At 38.4% G+C, this 20470-nt stretch overlaps 2 protein-coding genes across 6 annotated transcripts in view; one reads left to right on the top strand and one right to left on the bottom strand.

The window, feature by feature from the left end:
* Positions 1 to 18755, bottom strand: part of clec16a (C-type lectin domain containing 16A) — a 62989-nt gene extending 44234 nt beyond the window's left edge. For 2 of the 5 annotated variants that reach the window (XR_014626811.1, XM_084404898.1), the window contains exons 1-9: positions 18535 to 18734; positions 17854 to 17982; positions 17624 to 17757; positions 17382 to 17530; positions 15410 to 15515; positions 11803 to 11926; positions 11043 to 11217; positions 9353 to 9403; positions 9121 to 9234 (exon numbers count right to left, since the gene is read on the bottom strand). Coding sequence is in view for 4 of the 5 variants with exons in the window: in XM_084404898.1 (XP_084261024.1) it covers positions 9121 to 9234; positions 9353 to 9403; positions 11043 to 11217; positions 11803 to 11926; positions 15410 to 15515; positions 17382 to 17530; positions 17624 to 17757; positions 17854 to 17982; positions 18535 to 18608 (1056 nt within the window). In the remaining variant the exon portion in view is untranslated. Of the gene's footprint in view, positions 1 to 9120; positions 9235 to 9352; positions 9404 to 11042; positions 11218 to 11802; positions 11927 to 15405; positions 15516 to 17381; positions 17531 to 17623; positions 17758 to 17853; positions 17983 to 18534 lie in introns of all 5 variants that reach the window. The other 3 variants (XM_084404900.1, XM_084404901.1, XM_084404899.1) reach the window with 3 other exon arrangements.
* A 345-nt stretch (positions 18756 to 19100) lies between these two features.
* dexi (Dexi homolog (mouse)) lies at positions 19101 to 19657 on the top strand. Its single transcript, XM_084408285.1, has one exon. It carries the CDS (start codon positions 19239 to 19241, stop codon positions 19506 to 19508), a length of 270 nt encoding a protein of 89 aa, XP_084264411.1. The 5' UTR covers positions 19101 to 19238; the 3' UTR covers positions 19509 to 19657.
* The last annotated feature ends 813 nt before the right edge of the window (positions 19658 to 20470 follow it).

Raw genomic sequence — 20470 nt, 5'->3', positions numbered from 1 at the left:
TAAACAGAAACTTATTGTCTTTCAAACATTAATAAGCTTTATTAGGAACATTTGAATATAAAAACAAATGCAATATTTTCTTCCATTTAAAAAAAAACATATTTACATAATGAACCTTTTGCTGCTTGATCTCAGCAAAACATATTCACACATCAACCATCTTGGATAACAGCAATAGCTGCTTTTACAACGTCTGCAGAACTTAAAGAGGCAGTGAAAGGAAAACAGTCTCTGGCTTCTCAGAAACAAGAACCCGCTAAGACAGGAAACAGCTGCCAAACAGACTAGGACACATTTGGTAAGTGCAACATGGACAGCAGTGATGTTTCCGAGGATCTCCAATAACTCATGTGAGATGAAGCACTAAGCAGTTGCTGTTGGACAGCACACCGAAGGACCCTCAACCTCATTCATGACGACTACACAAGAGATAAGACGTTCATTCTTAGAACGGCAGGAAAACACAGTGAACAATCACCTGCTCGTGGTCTCACAGAAGCGCTATAGCACTCTGAACCACTCGGTCTGCTCTTCAAAGAATGTCTGCGAGGATTCAAAGAACCCACCTCTACTGTTTCAAAATGTAAGGTGATGTTTCTCTTCAAGTTTGAGAAAAAGCAGCTTTGAGAAACATAAATGGTCTGGTAGCATACACATTAAAAACAACTCTAAAAAAACCACTAAAAAACAGGACCACAACCGGTCACACTGACACGGTATGAAGAACATGTGCCTTGCAGCTGAGAAGTGGAGCGCTCAGTTAGGACGCCACATTTGCAAAAAACCAGCCATCTGTGGTCTGCCTGTGGTCACAGACTTAATGAGTGAATTCTATTCAAAGTGCAATGTACATCACCAAGACTGAGCTATTTACGAGAAAAGACTGAAGAGATAAAAGGCAGCTGATGACCTCACTCTTTGTGCCACTGCTGTCAAGATAAGCCGAATATAAAAAAACAAAAACATCTAGAGTTTACTAAAGGCGAAAGTGTGGTCGTCTGATGCGTTGCATCCCCTCAGATATGTGTGACATCATTTTAAGAATCAAACCAACAGGTCTGTGACATCAGACTGATGCGAGAGCCAAGCGAAGTGACCAAGTTGCATTCAACAGAACGCTTAATTGTGACAACCACTTGTTGAACTTCCAGAAACAGGTTGCTAAAGCATGCCACTAGGCTACAGGTGCGCTTCCAGCAAACTGCATAGCAGGTGTGCCTTTGCTTACACATGCACCCTGCTCTCTGTGCAGCATGTAAATCATATAATGAGAAAACAGGGGAAGCTTCTAATACGGTAGCGGTTTTGCCCTTCATCTCTGCACTACATAACTTCATACTTCCTGTCATCTGCGCAAGGACCTGTTTGAAATCCTATTCTACACATCCGACGTCTCTGTTTGGTCCCTTCTGTTCTCATCCTCTACCTGCGGCTTGTGGTAAAGGAAGGTCATGTGATGTGTGTGTGCATGTGTGTGTTTGGGTGTTAGAGGGTTGCTGGTAACACATAGGTACAAGCACCTATTTTCACAGGCCCTTACGGGAAAGGAAAAGTAGGTTAGAGGCAGTGTGATGACGGTGTAAGGCAAATCGCTGTACATCAGAGCAACGAGAGCCACAGCAAAAGACAGACCAAAACTCTGCATTTACATAAGGATTCCCACCGGCTTCCTCAACCGAGCTCTTCACAACATGCCACAGCCCCACAACAGACTGTGTATTATCTAATCTAAACACTGATGGTCTGATAAACAACAAAAAATTAGTTTGACTCAACTAAGTTTCAGCTGAAATGGAGACCTTCGGCAAGAAATGGAAAGATAAAATGAAACTCGCGCAGTTCATCTCAGTAATTCACGAACCTTTTGGAGCTAATGCATTCAGTTTCTAAAGAAAGAAAAATAATAATAATGTGGAAGTGTTCTCTCACAAAGCAGAATATTTGTGCACTATGGAAGACTAATACCAGTACAAGGACAATAAAGAGCATACATTTGAAATCTTGATATTGTGAATCAGAGATTCCTAGAGAAAGCAGTTTTTGCATAGTGAGATATTTTTGCTGCTGTTATCTGATGGTCTTTGTTTGTACAAAAATACAATATTTGTTGAGCTTTGATAACATTTTGCAATTCAAAGAGTGCAAATTACTTTACTTTTGATAAACATCCTATCTGGATTTGATATATAGATAAATTAAAGAAAGCATCAGTAACAAGGTCAAATCTTATGCATAAAAAGCAATTAAATAACATATTTCATCGATTAGCCAAACCGTGCCGAATAGCAGCATTATTGTCGGCTGGGTCAGGAATTAAAATATGAAAAAGTTTTGCAGATGCAGACAGAGTTTTGTTTACAGTACATGGCAGCACAGATATGCATGGTGTCAACAGTTTCGTGCAAACCAAAACAAATGTAGCAGTCAGCAAAATTACTTCATTTCACGGCACTCATGCAAACTTATGTCATTGTTGTGATCTATTTACCTTCAGAACAGTATCGTTTATTTAATCTACCATACAGTACAAAAACGTGTCTACAGCTCTGGAATTTGTGTTGATATACTGAACAACACCTGCAAATCATTTTTGTTTAAATAGCTCTTTTCCCTGAACTGCTCTGAAATTTCAGTCACAGGTCGCACAGGTATAGGGAAGCTGGGGTTGACAGATTACCGTCAGCTTGTAAAAAAAAAAGGGTCAAGTAGAGCAGGCTGTGGTTAAGACTGAGAGGTTAGACACAGAAACAGACCGCAGAAAGGGGCAGAGAATGGGAAAGGGGAAATGGGTTTTGATAATACTGACACAAATGAGTAGAGAGACTGTTTCCCTGAAAAGGCAGCTTGACTGCCTGTTTTTTTTTTCTTCTTTTCTGATGATAAACATACATTTATCAGAATAATACAGGATGGAGTACTGATGTATATCTACTATTAAAGGCTAGTCAACTAAGAAACCTGATTAATTTGAAATGGCTTACTTAGTGAATCAAACAGTTGAAAGCTCTGTTGTTTCTTAGCACGGCCACCGCTTGTGGTCGATTGTGGAGGGGCGGGGTTTAAGTGTACTAAATGAGTGAAGAAGTCCAGCAAACGTCAATACAACGCATGCAGGGAATATCAATAACATGCATTTAGAAAAAGAAGGGTAAATTTTTATTTCATGCTGACTTTAAAATGGTATTGATTTAACTTTAAACGCAGTTGTTTAGAAACAGCCCAAAAGATATAGATTCAAATAATCAAGGACCAATGGTGATAAGTCATAAAAATAACTATCTTCTATTTATTTTAGGAAGTAAATGACGTCAGATGAGAGGTTGCTATGGTGTTTAATTCATCAAAGTTGGTTCAAATCCCCAACCCTAAGTATAAACAATAGCAAAAATGAATTATCAGCTAGTATTGCCTAAATTCTATATCACTGCAAACATATTTAAACACTAATTTAAATGAAATGCTACTAACATCTACAGTTCAAGCAAGCATGACATTCTCCTCACACACTCTCAGAAACAAATATGACATTTAAGTGATTTTGTTTTTGCCAAGTACAAGAGAACGACTCAACCCGGCAAACATTCGGGACGCTTTTATAGCAAATATTTGCATATGTGAATATGCACGGCTTGGCCCGGATTCTGATATCCAGACAATAGAAAAAAAATATATAGAAAAAAACAAGTTATGTGCTACAGGCTGCACTACACAATCAGTCTCATATCCACCTACACGCTGCAGTGATGTCTGCTGTGCAGAAGACTTCAAAGCAGCCCATTAACACCACTGATATCGCAGGGTTCTTATCTGCCTGCCTTACCTCAGTGTAAATACCCTCATGAAAATAACAAGAGCACAGGCAAACCGCAAAGTCGAAATTCGCTTCTCCTCTTCAATCATCTGGTCCACAGACTGGAGAAGCGGCATTTCAAAACTATCTGTTTTCTGAGAAGCTCACTTGGGGGGGGGGGTCTGATACGCATCTTTTATTAAAAAAGGGCACAGTGAGACTGTAGCGCTTGACTGACATATTTTAAGTGATGAAGAGACGTGATAACATTTAGCAAGTTAATCGGACACATCACTGTAAAACTGACACATTGATTAAACTTTCCTTGAGGTAGAGGAACTTTTGGCCAGTCTGATGTAGACAGCTCATTTGCCACCAAGTAAATATCAAATATCAGTGCTAACATTTACAATGGCACAAAAAAATATATATATTTCACTTCTGAATTCTAAATCTAATGAGCCGCAGATAACAAACAAAAATTACCGTTATTTTCCAGTCTATATACGTTTAGCCAGATTTTGTGCTGCAAACATCCATGACAGCTGTTAACTTATCCATGCTGGCAAACAATCATGGTGCCACCCGACCTAAATTATAAAAATTATTTTAGTACGGCCATTCAAAACCCAAAGATCAATAATGTCGCATATAAAGTGATCACTAACAGAATAATTTTGGCACGGATGAATGTGTAAAAAGATATCAGATACCAGTCGTGTCTAAAGTGAATGTAAACAGGTATGGCAACAAAAAAACAAAAAAAAAATCAGATATGGTCAAAAGATCAAATCTGTGCATTAAGACTGGCAGTGTAAACGCGGCCTGATAAACCCCTCACTGCTTATGAAAGTGAGAAAGATCTACCAAGTGCCTGTAATTGAAGAACAGAAATAAATGCCCTTTAAACTAAATGCACTTTCATATGGCTGTAATGCACCGAGATTCATGTGCCGCTTTGACCTTCACATAAAAAGAAAAAAAAAAGAAAAAAAAGCAGTAGTTTTACAAGGTTGCTATGAAACAAGAGAGCGGGAAGCAACTTGAGCAGAGATACATTATATCTAGCCGAACCACAATAACTAAGAAGTTTGCGCAAATCTATGACACTAGTCGTGAGTCAGATTTTGAGTGGCAAAAACGTTGTTCTGACTACCGATGGATGGAGTTCCCTTGCTACAGAGGCATATATCACAGTAGCCGCTTTCCGACCAAGTAGTTACAGGAACTTAGTTCTAGGAACTGTCCACTTCTAAACAGTTCTAAGAACTACTCTCCCCCAAACTCAGTTTTGCTGTTTGCGTTCGCACTGGCCAAGTGGCCATAGGAACTGGTAGGAGGGGTAAGGGCGTGACGCAAGCACGGTGACTTTTATTTTGACGGCGCGACGGACCTTTATTTTGGCGGCGCTGAGAACGCCAGAGCAAACAATGCTCGCAATTCTCTGTGTTTATTAGTTAGCGATCTGTCTAACAGTACTGTTTAATATGTTATTAGATAGAACTGTTATAGAAAGTAGACAGTATATGAAAAAAAGGTTATTAGCCTATGCCGTGTGGTTGATGTCCAGTGTTGTTAGCTGGGCAGATAAACATAATCATGTTTGGCTTGGTCCCCTCAAAGTTGCGTTGGATTTTCTCTTCAGCATAAAGGTTTAGAGACCCATCTATCACTGTTTTCCATGTTTGTATAGTTAGTTTCTGGAGTAAATATATAGGCTATAATCTGTGTTTACATTGTTTTAAAAGTGGCGGGTGCTGGTGTTCCGCGTGCGTTCGGTCAATCAGCATACACTAACGTCACAGGGAGTTCCTATAGTGCTGGTTAATACCCTACTCTGAAGTAGGACCTAAATTAGTTCCTCCAAATGGAGTTCCTAGAACTAAAATCGTTCCTAGTTCCTGCGGTGCGAACACGCCGACATCCGGGTACTTTAACCAATAGTTCTAGGAACTGTGAAAAGTTTCCTCCGGTCGGAAAGCGGCTAGTGACAGCACACGTCATTTCAGAGACTTGGGAACTCCACGTTTTTGTACTGCAAACGAAGCAGCTGAGAGGTAGCCATACAGCAGAGAATGTTGCAGAGTGCATTTCAGGCATATTGAGGGATTTTGCAATACAGCCTGATTCAGTTGTTGCAGTCACTACCGATAATGCACTTATGTTAATGCAGTGGAGCAGCACCTGGGTGCTGTTAACATACTGTGTCTGGCCCACACAATCAACCTGGCTGTACGCAAGGGGTTAGATGTCAGAGCCATAGACAACTCTTGCTAGGCTACAAAAAACCTCCCCCTCATTTTCACAGATCCACTACAGACAGCAGCCTCTTGGAGGATAAGCAGCGTATGCTAGGCCTAAAGCCAGAGAAGCTAATCAATGATGTGTGACACGATGGAACTCTACCTACGATATGATTTATAGGGCATCTGAGCAACAAGCAGTAGTGGCAGCCGTGATATTTGACAAAAAAAACATTAGAGAGGAATTGGCACTGCTGACTGGCGATAATGACGAACCCGTGGAGCCATGCAGCTCGGAATTAAGCAGGGGAAAGACGGCCTTAACAGCAATGGGAGATCTGTTTGGAGACATCTACACAAGGGGCTACGAAAGAGCGAATGACGTCGAAAGCGACCTCTTACAGGAGATGATTACTTATGAAAAGGAGCCACCATTGCCAGCTGACAGCGACCCGCTTTTATGGTGGAAGATTGGAAGTGTCCCTGGGACATCAGCGTAGATGGAGCAAGTCTTCTCAACAGCTGGACATATTGGCCCTCATTTATCATTCTTGCGTAGAAACGGGCGTATATGTTGGCGTAAGATTATGCTTACACTCTTCTCACCGCCTGATTTATGAAGCTGTGCGTACCTTTGAAATCCAGGTGTACGCAATACCTGCCCTTGATAAATGCCGCGGCTGAAAACGAGCGTCATTAGAATAACACGCCCCTATATATTCAAGTGTCCTCTCCCCCCACGCCCTCATTTTACGCCATGGACACACGGAAGACGGCAAAGAAGAGAAACTTCTTTGAGAAAGAGAAAGCGAAACCAGGGAAGTGGAAAGAAACAAAATTGATTTCTAGATTTTTATTATTAATGACGCTTATTGTTATTTAGAATGTCGTTATTATTATTATTATTATTATTTAAAAGAAGAAGAATGTATTTTTTTATTATTTTGTTAGTCTGAATTATTTTTTTGGTCATTGAAAGCCTTTCATTACTAAACCCAGTCCGTGCACACCTGCCGGGCCTAACCCTGGCCTAACCATCGTTTCAAAGAATATACAACGGCGAGCGCGTCGAGTATAAACGCCTCGTCCGTTTGGGGAGGTGCGCGCGCAGTCTGCGGAGACTCGCACTGCGGAGCCAGGCGAAAGTAGCCTATAAACAAGGCTTGAAACGTCAGGTAAAGCGCACAGGCTCGCAACTTAAGGAATACACATGCCTACAATTCAAATGCTTTGGTAAAGTCACACAAATTAAACATTGAAGTCCACGTTGCACAAAAATAAACACTGAAGTTTATAATTACTATGTTGTTGTTTTTTTTACAGTGGGTCATAATATATCATATCTTTTAGTTTGTCAGTGCGTTTTGTGGTGTTAGGAATTGTTTTTCTGCGCATTCCCGCACTCGAAACGTGCGTACACCACCTCCTGAGCTGGCGTAGGATTTGAGCGTGCCGTACGCCAACGTCCATATTGATAAATCTCAAAGTCACCGTGGTTTTGGGTGTACGCCAGGTGTACGCTGGAAATTTGGTGTAAGCACTTTTGATAAATGAGGGCCATAGTGAATAAAAAACGCTCTGCTCTGGACCCCGAAAATGTTGATCCAATATTTTTTAACAGACTTAGCCTTATTTGCACGTTTCATTATACACCTGTCTAGCCGAAGTGTCGGTTACGTTCAATTAAAAAAAACCACATGGCCTGTTCTCGAGTAAGTCCATTTAAAGTTTCATTGTTTCAGTTTCATTCATGTCTGTAATGGATTGAATCATTACGTAAAATAATTTTGGAGATTTTTGAATAGCCTAAATCATAAATGCAGCCCTGTTGTAGACTGCGACAGATGTTTCTAGTACACAGTCTGATTTGGAGAATGTTGGACGTTTGTCCTAATGCCAGTTAGTTGTCCGTGGAATGGCCTATATTTGGCGTTGAAAATAGAAACGTCTTTAGACATGGAAAATCGATTTTACAGTCGATTCAATGAACACTTTTGTCTCAAAAATCGAACAGGATTTTTTCACAAAAGCGTCAGCCGCATAATATATATGTGTAAAAGTAAACAGTGCAAAATGTAAACATTGTAAACCAGTCATTATGCTACACAGTTTAACATGGGACCGCATGTTGTCGCTGGAATGGTACCTTTTCAGGTTATGGAAAAGGTTTGTTGTGTTTCCAACTGACTGCATATTTTGACCGCCAGGGCCAGTTCACACAGAATGCATTTTTTGCATTTTACTGCACTACTTTTCCATTGCATTTCTATGTAAACATAGAACGTGGACATGTTTGACATTGTGCTCGCGTCTTTTGTCAAGTGTGGGTATCTGCAGGTCGAAGTAATGGGCATGCCAAAAGGTCTTTACAATTGGTCGTGAAAGCTGCCTGTTAGGGTGTAGGGTAGAGTTTATGTTGTAGCACTGTGTAACTGTCTGCTGTTAAAAGAAGTTCAACTACTAAAAGCATGTCTCAAGAGCTTGTGTTTTTTTTCTTGCATTTTTAACCGCAAAATACATTTTTTTGTGAGAACCGGCCCTTAATCTGTGCATTTAGGAAACCCAAACCAGCTTATAATTGACGTTGCGTTACCTTTTTTCTAAAATTCCCTCGGCTTTAGAGGGTAATGCGAGTTAGGTTTCGCTTTCGCTTTAATTTCACTCGCCAGCTACCAACAGACTGATTGACTGATCGATGTTGTCGCGTTTATTTCTGCTGTGTAATACACTAGTGTTAATCCACATCTAGTAAAAATGTCCAGAGCTTATCATCGTTATCGACATAATTTTTTATTATGATCTCTATATGATATCGCCCAGTCCTAGCGGCAAATGTGCAAAGTTAATGGTAAAAACAGTGATTTCAAATGCAGTGATATCATTCTAGTTTGACATGTTTAAGTGTTCATAACACAGTGCCAAGGTCATGAAAAAGGCATTTAAAAACAAGATTTTTAATCGACTAGGAGTCACTTGTTCCCTACTTAAATGGTTCATGGCTTCTTGTAGGGATCAATCCTGAATCCATCTGGTTACCTGTTGAATATAAACTTCCAAATGAGGATGCCAATGGGCAGATGTACTCACTAAACTCTTGTGAGCGCTCTGTTCTGTCTGCACGGTGAACACCGACAGGTCTCCATTCAGAATGACATCGGCCAGGGAGTGGACGAGCGGCTGGTAGTGGATGATTAGGAACACCTATGACAGTGGGGCATCATATGTTGTCACTTGACCACATGCATGCAGCTCACACTGTGTGTATCGTGGCTATTCTACACATTGCAAATCTCAACAAAACCAAAGTATGTTTCTGTACCTGTGACAGCAGGTAAAGCGACACCTGAGGGTTGATCTTGCGGTCTTCGGACTGGAAAAATAAATATTGTCATCTTTGGCATGTATACAAGTTTGTTTGGAATGGAAATAGCCAGAAATTACATCATCACCATCCTTGGTTCACTACTATATAGTTCAAAAGTTTAGGGCCAGTAAGATTTTTTTTGTTGTTGAAAGAAATTAATACTTTACAGCAACATAAAAAAATTTTTGTCAAAAAAATGTTTTCAACATTAATAATAATAATAAATGTTTATTGAGCATCAAATCAGTATATTAGAATGATTTCAGAAGAATCATGTGACACTGAAGACTGGAGTAATGATGCTGAAAATTCTGCTTTGCCATCACAGGAATTCATTTTCAAAATATATTAAAAAAGAAAACAGTTACTTTAAATTGTAATATTTCACAATATTACTGTTTTTACTGTATTTTTGGTCCAACAAATGCAGCCTTGGAACGCATTAGACCCTTCTTTTTTAAGATACGTTAAACCAATCTTAACAACCCCAAACGTTTAAACAGTACTAGAGTATCAAACATTTCTATTTTTGTATTAAATGTTTATTTTTGAAGTGCAGTAAGGATGTATCTTATCACAATTAAACTTCTCCGTAATGCTGTAAAGATGTATGAGTGAATAAGTGACTACAATCTCTCAATTTAATTGTGAAAGTGAAATTTGGAACTTTTGCATGCTGAACTTTATATAACATTAAGATTGTTATTACCAACACTTACAAATAAGAAAGTTAAAGTTTATTGGAAGCCATTACTTTTTATGGTTTCAAAAGAGTCATAAATATGCTCAATAGGATAAAATAAGGGCGTGTTCACACTTGGCACGTTTGGTTCGATTAAAACTGGTGCGATTGTTGTTAGTGCGGATCATTTGAACTTTTGAACGCAGCCATCCGAACCCTGGTGAGCAACAAACAAGCTTCCAAAACGAACTCTGGTGCGATTCAAATGATACATGAATGCAACATGGACCAAAGACATGTAAACGAACCAAAAACAGGAAGATGAGACCCTAAAAAGGACAGAAAGCTCATGCATTTTGCAATGTTGCCCATCACAGTTCGGTACAGGCATCAGAACCACATCTCCACGCAGCTGATCTTCATTTGTGTGTGTGTGACGGAGGGATTCCTGCTGCTGTTTTGAATCCTTGAGACATTTTATAAGCTCTTCACGAGTTCTCAGCTGGTCAAAATAGCATCATATGCAGGCTTTGCAAATACAACAGGCGCGTATAGCCCAACACACAGCATTGTGTAGTTCAGTAAGTTCAGTTTTAAAATAAGCAATACGTCATAAAAGCCGAGCAATCAGATTGTGAATGTGAACGTCTCCCAGTGCCTTTAGGTTTGGTATCTTTTGGTTCGGTGATAAAAATGCCAATCTGAACACTAAGCGGACCAGGACTAAATGTTTTTGGTTTTTTTTGGTCCGGATCAAACGAACCGAACAAGTGTGAACACACCTAAAAAAAAAAAGAATAATCAACAAAATATAGTGAACCTTTATTGTTGTTTGCAATACTAAAGTGTATCAATTTTATTCACTCACCTAGTACAATGGTTATGCAAAGTTCACCTGGAAAAAACACAGGCCTACAAGACGTATGCTAGTTGTTTTTCAGACATGTGTAGTTGTGTCCTCACCTGCTCTTGACTGACCAGAGAGAACACGTAGAGGGGCAGGAACAGGCGGTTGAGCAGGTGGTCCGTCAGCACTTCATTGAGAAACTCACAGTTGATGATGAGGATGTCGTTCAGATAGTGGAGATGATCCAAGTGCTCAGCTACCAGATCGCTGAGTTTTCCTCTGTTTTTATGTCTGATGAGAATAAGTATGGATGGGGAAAAGTGCAATATTTTAATCATATACTGTATGTAATAAGCAGGCTATCCCTGTGTCCCAATGTCCATACTATCCCTCCTAAATAGTATGTGAGATTAGAATAAGTGTGTCCCAAAGCACAGTATGTTGAAAAGAATATGTCAAAAGTCCCCGGACGGTCTACTATTTCCGGTAGATTTTCGAAGTGTGAATCCGTGCACACTATCAAGGTTAATATTGCCCACAACCCATTGAGCTTTGGAGGAGGATTCGGTTTAGAACTACAAACACGAGTAAAAAGTCATTTTAATATACACGACAGACGGTGAGAGATTTAGATTAGGTTTGAGTGACTAATAATCAAAGTTTAAACAGATTAAAAGTTTAACTTGACACTCAAAAGTATGTACTTTTTTTTCACAAAAAGAATGCATCCTTTTAGAGCGTAGTATAAGTAGGTGAATTGGGACACAGCATTGGTTTTGAATTCAGATGGTTTAGTAAATAATTTCCACAGTGATCCACTGTGGTCTATAGTGACACCTAGTGGTGCGGAGATGAACTGCACATAAAAAACCTTACTCTTCATCAGTCTGCACACACTTGTCCAACTCGATGACGTGGCTTCCGATGAACCAGACCAAATTGGAGAAGTACGGCACGGCCGTTTTGTCCCGGATGTAGTGGAGCATGTGCTGGTTGTCCACTGCGGGGAAGGACCAAAAGCAAACACGGTTATTCAGGAACTGTGAGGTTTAGTAACACAACAGCGGCAGACACAGTGATGGAAAGAGAAAGAAGGTTAACAGAGCAATGTGCAATGTCATTGGTCAGATGTTGGAGGGTTATGTTAAATTACGTGTTCTATGCAGAGTCACTAAAGGATGCTAAGTTGGACTATATTTTTTCCTATGCAATAAACAAGTCCTGTACTAAAGCATGCTGAGAATATTAGATGTTGCAAAATGATTCTAAGCTTGTAAAGGCGTACTATGCAATAAAACAGTAGCAAAAGAATAGGGTTGTTGGTGGGGGCTACTTAATCAACTGAATACGAATATAAAATGGGCCTTGTTTGTTTTGTCTTGTGAGGTTTGGAATAATTTGAGATTTGATGGATGGATCATAATGTAGGTTGATCTGTATCCAAAATTATGGATGCTATAATGATCAGTTAGAGGACTAGAAGAGGACAGTTAGCTCAATGAACCTCAAGCATCTTTTTTTTAAAGGGACTGTGTGTAGGAATTTCTCCCATCTAGTGGTGAAATTGAATTTTGCATTCAAACGAATAATACTCTCCAGCGCCTCACTTTTTCAAATGCGCGTTGCATCTACGGTAGCCGTTATGCACCAAAAAGCTATGACAGGATGTCTTATAATAGCACTTCGAGTTTTTATTCGGGTGAACAGGTTTGTTATTTAAAACAAACTGAAACTTGAAACAACGAAAAAAATAATGTTACCGTATGAATTACTGACTGTGAAAAACATTAACTATGGTAATTAGTAGTAATGCCTTCTTTACTCGTTATATTTTTTGAAGTACGTGCATTGTTAGATATCATCATCATCAGAGCCTTCTCTAACCTTACTCAATAGCTGCTATTCATCAAAGAGCCTGTTTAACTTTTAACTATAAATGTTCTACTGTCTATATAATAAAGTTCACAACCAAACAATGAAAAAAAAGCTTGTAATTAAGACCGTAACATTGACTTACCTGTCGAGAAGAAAGCAGGCAACTTCAGGGTCTCTTTTGAAAGCTTTCTCCTGCATTAGCTATCCCGACATTAACCCGTGTTTTTGTAATATCCGGTCACTTTTCCTTTTACGGTCTATTTTGGACTTTTTCGACGACGAGGACTCATCCTGTGACTCAGCATGTGTATGAATGAACGGTGTATAAATAACTGTGCAGTGCAGCCTTTTAAACTTGCCGGGGCAGTGACAAGCTCCTCTCACTGCTCTGCTCCTCCGCTTCTGCTGGCTTCAGTCATGTGACGCTGGTTCTGAACGAAAACGCGTTGTGGAAACGCGTTGGCCTAGTACTTTTTGTCCCTCTCTGCTATTACAGTTTTTCAAGATGGCGGAACTACATGGAAGCCTCCGTGGACCTACCCGTCCCATGTATATAAAGATAATAAATTCTTCGTTTACGAGGATTAGTCTGATCATTGGCATAGGTATTTGTACACCATTGAGGGCATATTTATTAATAAAAATATTGATTTTAGATAATAAAATACCTAAAAAGCTACACATAGTCCCTTTAAAGAAAATTAAATTAAAACACACAAATACAACTGACACAGCCAAAATCACCACCAACGCCCAAAAGAGGGTTTAAATAAAAGCACAGTGCAAAATAAGTGTATTTGTTTCTAACTATCATCAGTGTGTCAATTGCAAACTTTCTGTGTATACAGACAAAAGAAGCAACTGTTTAAAAAACAATTCAAGAGAACATGCAATACAAGTGGCACAAGAAAGTTCTGAATTTGACCAACTTACATGACACTGGAATAAGGCACACAGGAGTCACCATAGAGGGAGAGGGGAAGAACAGATAAAGGGTTAAACAGGATGAAGGGACTGAGCTAGTGGAGCTCTGGGCCCTAGAGGCCAAAACAAAATTAAACAATAACGCCACCTAGTGGCTGGTACTAAAACCTGCACAAAAGAGCATCTGGAACCAAGAACAGCCTAGAAACACTAGACATATAGAGCAGCCACATGAAGCTGCCAGGACATGCTAAAAAGCAAAGGTAAACCATACCACCCAACTGCTTATTCTGACAATCAGGGATTTTAACTGCTTTCTTGCTATTAATTCAGTGCATTTATAAAATAATTATACATGCGATCTGCCATATTGAGAATTTCATCTGTACCCCATGTGGCCACAGAGTATTCCAAGTATTCAAACACTTAAGCGACACTTATAAATGAATGTCATTGCACTATATAAAATATATATTTTTTAATATTATATCTACCGTTCAGAAGTTTGGGTTCAGTAACTTTTTTAATGTTTATCAAATAAATATCTTATGCTCACTATGTTAATAATAATAATAATACAGCAAAAACAGTGAAACTGTGAAATATTATTATAATATAAAATGATAATGTTTTCTGTTTTAATTTTTTTTTATATGTAGGCTAATTTATTCCTGTGCTGTGATCAAAGCCTTTCTGATCCTTCAGAAATCATTCTAATATGATGATTTGATGCTTAAGAAACATTTCTTATTATTTCTTATTATTTTCAATGTTGAAAACAGTGTGCTGCTTAATATTTTTGTGGAAACCGTGATACATCTTTTTCAGGATTATTTAATAAATAGAAAGTTCAAAATAACAGCATTTATTTGAAATTGAAATCTTTTGTAACATTATAAATGTCTTTACTGTCACTTTAATGCATCCTAGCTGAATAAAAGTATTACATTTCTTTCAATCTTTCAAACCACAAACTTTTAAAAGGTAGTTCAAAACAAACTGATTTTAAAGCCATAAATTATACCCAAGTGACCACGGGACCCCACATTTTTTTCTAGCTGACCTACCTATAAAACAAAGATCTGTTCTCTGTAAGATTGTTTTAATCAATGGCACATAGGTATTTTGTTTCATAGCCGGTCTACATTTGTCAAATGACTGATAAGAAAGATTTTTTTATGCATAAAATATAACAACAACCGGCATTTATTTTAAAGAAAGAAGGTTGTTTATATAATGCAATGACATTCATAAATTTTTAAGTGTTGGCTACATCTCCAAATATTATTTGGGGCCAATGTATGCACATTAACGTCAGTAACATGCACCAATGGTACAATCTCCACAGGCACTGATTGTTTAGCTATAAGATGAACCACAATCCAAGGGTAAGCAGCAAGCAGATAGTAAGAAATGTAAAGTCAGTCAAGAAGGGAAGACGGATTTATGTAAAGCTCAAGCCAGAGAAACAGATCAGCGAAAGCCCTTTTGTTTTCAGCACATGACCATACCCAAGTGAAACCCCAGTGTGCCCGTGCATGTGTGTAGAGTCAGCAGCGATCGCTAAATGTAAGTGTGCGTTACTCACGGATGGCGGAGAGCAGAGTCAGCATGCCCATGCATCAGAGGCATGACAGAGCGATTGACAGCAGAGAGAAGGATCGTACGTCAGGGCTCTACTCACCTTTGTACACATTGAGTGTGATAGTCCTGACCGCGATCCTGACCATGCTCTCTGGGTGGTTGAAAAACTTAATGGCCTCCGTGTACAGGGCAAAATCATTAGTGTGCTAGAAGCATGGGAGACAGAGAGCGAGGCCATCAGCAAGGAGGATTCGCTCAGAGAGAGGAGAACTGCAACTAGTGACAAATACACAAAACCTGTACTTTTATTCGCTTATATGAATCCAGGATGTCTACAAGAGCAGAAGAAATTGGTGCATAACATCACTGAACTCGAAAAGCATCCCTGAATAAAATGCTACTGGCTGATGAATAGGTTTAAAATCCATCTAATCAATTCCTTGTTATATATAGTCCACACACAACGCACTTCAGTGAAGTTGTGACTTGACTCTTTTTTAGTACTGAATAATTTAGGTAGTGACAAGTGCATATATATTACATCCACATCGTCCGTACACTACTATTTAAAAGTTTGGAGTTGGCAAATTTTTTTTTATGTTTTTGAAAGAAGTCTTTTATGCTCACCAAGGCTGCATTTATTTGAACAAAAATACAGTAAAAAATATTGATATTTTGAAAAATCATAAAAATTTTAAATGACTATTTTCTATTTTAATATATTTTAAAATGTAATTTATTCCTGTGATGGTAAAGCTGAATTTTCAGCATCATTACTCCAGTCTTCAGTGTCACATGATCCTTCAGAAATCATTCTAATATGATGATTTGCTGCTCAATAAATATTTATTATTATTATTATTATTATTTTGGTTACACTTTATTTTAAGAAGCCCTTGTTACAGTGTAACTATATTTTTGCGTACTGAGTAATATTAACAACATGTACTTGCTATATAATTAGGGATAGGTTTAGGGTTAGTTGCATGTACTTAGGCATAATTTACTGTCATTACTACAGTAAGTACATGTAACATGCAACAAGGACACTGTAAAAAACCTACATTCATCCTACATTTAATGATTATTTGATGGACATGAAATTAACATAGCAGCATTTATTTGAAATAGATTTTTTTGTTGTTAAAGTCCATCAAAGAATCATAACAATATATGTTCCTAATTTATTCATGTTTTATTAATTCTATTATTAGAATTGATAAAACATGAGGAAATGATGAACATATATTGTTAAAATAATCAAGTGAGATTAACTACTCTTTATTTGCAAAGTGATTTCATTTTTAATAATATGTCTCTGTTTGCTACATTAGTTCGGTCAGCAATACAAGTTAAACTCCTTCTATGTTTCTTGTTTACCACGAGATGCCAAAATGTTACTATGGTTTTCACTATCACAACCATAATGAGTTCAATAGAGACTCATGTGGCTCCTCAAGCAAGTGAATGCAGTTGTCACTGCCAAAACTTTGCTTTGTTATAATGTCATTCAGATACATTACACTGATCTGAGTTTATATTCTACATTCAAGCTGATTCTATATCATTCTTTTTGTGTAAGTGGCATGCAACATGCATTGGTTTGATACTTTAGCAATCTTAACTTCAATTTCACATTGGGAGAACGTATTTACAATCAGTGCAGCATCAGATCTCTCATAGAGCAAATCCTTCCACGCAGGCCCTCTCCATTCCTGACACCAATGATTAAGAGCATCAAAGGTGCCACGGAATAAAGAACACATGACGGTTAAATACAACCATTTACAGTACACCAATAACTTCCCCCTATACAAAGGAGCCCTGAAACATTTCTGTCACCTTCCAATCCACATAAAACAGTTGAAACTTACAGCTGGCCTGCATTTGTCCAAAATGAAAGAACGTAATTGCTCAAGTTGGATGAACACACAGGAAACACGGTTTTACAAAGTCACGGTGAACTGTTAGGTCTTCCTGGAAGTAGTCTGTTACACACATTTCTGCATGCGAAAAGCCCCTTTGCTTTTCGTATTTTTCAAATGACGGTTGCCCCAGTAAATTCACCTTACCTCATTGTAGAAGAAGTGCACTGTGTGGTTGTTGAGTTTCAGAGACAAAGTCTTCAGAAAGGAGATATAGTAGGCCATAATTTCCTCGTCAGAGAAGTCAAATTTATGCACAATGATGGAATTAACATGATTATTGGACAGCAAGTAATCTAAAAAGAAAAGGAACAACACATTAAATGTTCAGAACATAAACATTAAGTTAGAAGGCATCAAATTTTAACTTCATCCGGGGGTTTACTCACAGAGAGAAGTCTCATGACTGATGTTCTCGAAAAGGATGTTGAGTGTTTGCAGAAGCTGGACACACACATACCGTCCGGATTTCTGCCGTAGTATGTTGAGGAAAAACGCAAACATGTTCTTCTCCAAAAAGAAGCTACAAAGAGAGGATGATGCTTACAGTCATGAAAATATGATTTTGTATTTTAGATACACTTTCATTTTATTGCACATCTAGCATGTGGAAACTCACTCAAAGACAGAGCTGTCATTCTGATCACCCCAGATAAGAATCTCAGTAATGGAGCGAATAGTTTCCACCAGCAGATTTCTGTTGTGGTCAGTCACTGTTGTGTTCTTTGTTAGGACATGGTACATATACCTAAAGAAATATTAATAAAACAGGTTACTACTTAAATGCCACAAGATATTTCATATTATGACCAACTAACTCATTTAATTGTAACGAATTTGAGATTGTAACGACCATAAACCATTTCTGTACTAGAAAACTACTTTTAATGATATATTTAATAAAAACAGATAACTGTGTTTAATATTCTAACCCACCAAATAATATAGCCTAACCGTGTGTTAACTAACGTTACAGCTTTGGCTCAAAATATAGTGAGATGTCTACATAGACGGGCTTTTTTAGGAACCATATAAGCAACCCCAATGTCACAAAATGATGTCTTGGTAGGCAGCTCACTAGATTTTAACACCAAGTCTGCGACTACTACAGACAGTTTTGGTCTTATGCGCTCAGTTTAAAATCGTAAATAAATTATGTCAGGCGTAATATAAATGTTTACATTTTCTAAATGGACTATTAGTGACTCTCCACAGTAATGACATTCACCAGCTGAATTAAAAAGCTAAAACTGCACAAGCTGCGCTAGCGACTTAGCTGCAAAAGGTCCATAAAACTTACTTCAAATGATCCAAAGAATGAATGTTTTTGGACTTCCCTTGTCCTCCGACCCAACTCCTTGAACGCCCGAACATTTTCTTAGATATTGTTATTTCCCAATATGTATGTTTTAACACAATTTGCTATGCGAATGAATCCATATCCGCAGCAGTGAAGGCCTAGAATCCTCACATGAAAACATACCTACCTGCCGACCTAGCGCTCATGACAGCCCAAACGTCCGCTCAATGTCATTATGGGATTTGTAGTTTATTATTGAAGTCGATAGAGCGAGTTCGCACGCGTCACTAGACCATCGCGGACTCAATTTCCCATAGTTCCGTGCGAACGCAAGGGGTTTGGTGAAGTCATGAGAAAGCGCCGTTTGTTTTGTTTTTCACGCGTTATAAAGCCTCTGCGAGCCTCTAGACGACTTTTATTTCTGAATTGTATGCATCGCTAGCCTTTTGAGAGGGATTCGGGATATTTTTTGTCCTAATGTCAAAGAGCAGCGCGCGGCCTTGGAATATTCAAACATGCTGTTCTTCACAAACTTATTTGCTGTATAGTGGAATGCAAGGGGACTACTGCTGAAAAGGGAGTTGCATCACTGCGTTTTTGATTGAAATGGATAGATCCGCACTGACCTGTCTCATATAAACTGTTTAAATGCTTTCAATTCATTCAGTCTGTTCAGTGAGACTGAATCATATGTTTTGGAGTCTATGACACACTCAATTTACTCTCGGTTAGATTCAGTGGAATCGCTAATCAACGAGCTTCCATATATGTTTTATCTCGGCCTATTTTTTGTCAATGTCTTAATTCTTTACTATGCCTTTTTAATGGAATACATAGTCCTTAATGTAGGGATAGTATTTTTGCCAGAGGATATGGACCAGGCACTGGTGGATTTGGGTGTTCTCTCTGACCCAGCCTCTATTCCCTATGACACAGACACTGAGTTGGATGTTTTTGAGGGATATCTGGAATAAACTACTATGAATGGCAATCCCAGTGGAAGCTTTTGTGGGAAAGATGTCATTTGGCCGATTCATTTGGTGGCTGGAGAACCACTGTCAAAGGGAACTGCATATCATCTCTGCAGACATAAAAATATGTTGCAGCAGTGGTCAAATTATACAAAAACTGACTTTCATGAATGAGTAAGTAATGGTAAGGTCAGTTTTTAGATTGATTCATACTCAAAAAATACATGTGCATTAATTGTCATTTCTTCACAGGCTGTCCAGGTTCAGGGGACTGACCTGCAAGCAAGCAACCGTGCCACATGGAATATTTACCTGGAACAGATAAGCCCGAACGCACTATGTGGTTTGCCATGAAGCCGCCAGTCAGTGTCTCTTCAGAGATCAAATTCGGGCACAAACCACTACTGTGGATATAAATGTCACATTAGCCCATTTATTTTTAGTTTGGCATTCAGCACTCAAGCAGGATTCTGTGTCAGCCCTGCAAGGGCTTGTTATTAACTGTAGACAACTCGCTTATTTATACATGGTCTGCCTCAGCATGGTTTCATTCCCTTTAATACTATTCAAATGAGCAATACGTCATGAGACAAACAGGGTGTTCTTGAGTTTTTTTTTCTAAAAGACTCTCTTTGAAACCGGATATTTGTGACAGGCTGAAAAAAAAAAATGATACATTTGAGTTTCAGTTACCCATCTATATATATTTAATAAATGATTAATTGCACTTTTTGTTGCCATGGTGTCTCATTTGACTTTCAAATATCTGTTGCCATATTACAAAAACACACCTACCAAAAACACGCCCTATCCTAGCTTTAAAACTCAATTTAATGACTCGTTGTGTATCCATCAAGTAAAAAGTAATTTACATATATTAACGTTACATACAATAGCTTGTATAGATAGATAGCCATAACTGAATAGTAATAACTAATGTTCAAATTGAATTATTCTTATTCATT

This window comes from Rutilus rutilus (genome assembly GCF_951802725.1).
Source record: "Rutilus rutilus genome assembly, chromosome: 1".
NCBI lineage: Eukaryota > Metazoa > Chordata > Actinopteri > Cypriniformes > Leuciscidae > Rutilus > Rutilus rutilus.
Note: the sequence above shows the minus strand (reverse complement) of the source record. Positions and strands in the feature narration are given on the sequence as shown.

Excerpts from the sequence above, each read along its gene's own strand:
- dexi (XM_084408285.1), top strand. The coding sequence starts at position 19,239 with ATGACACACTCAATTTACTCTCGGTTAGATTCAGTGGAATCGCTAATC.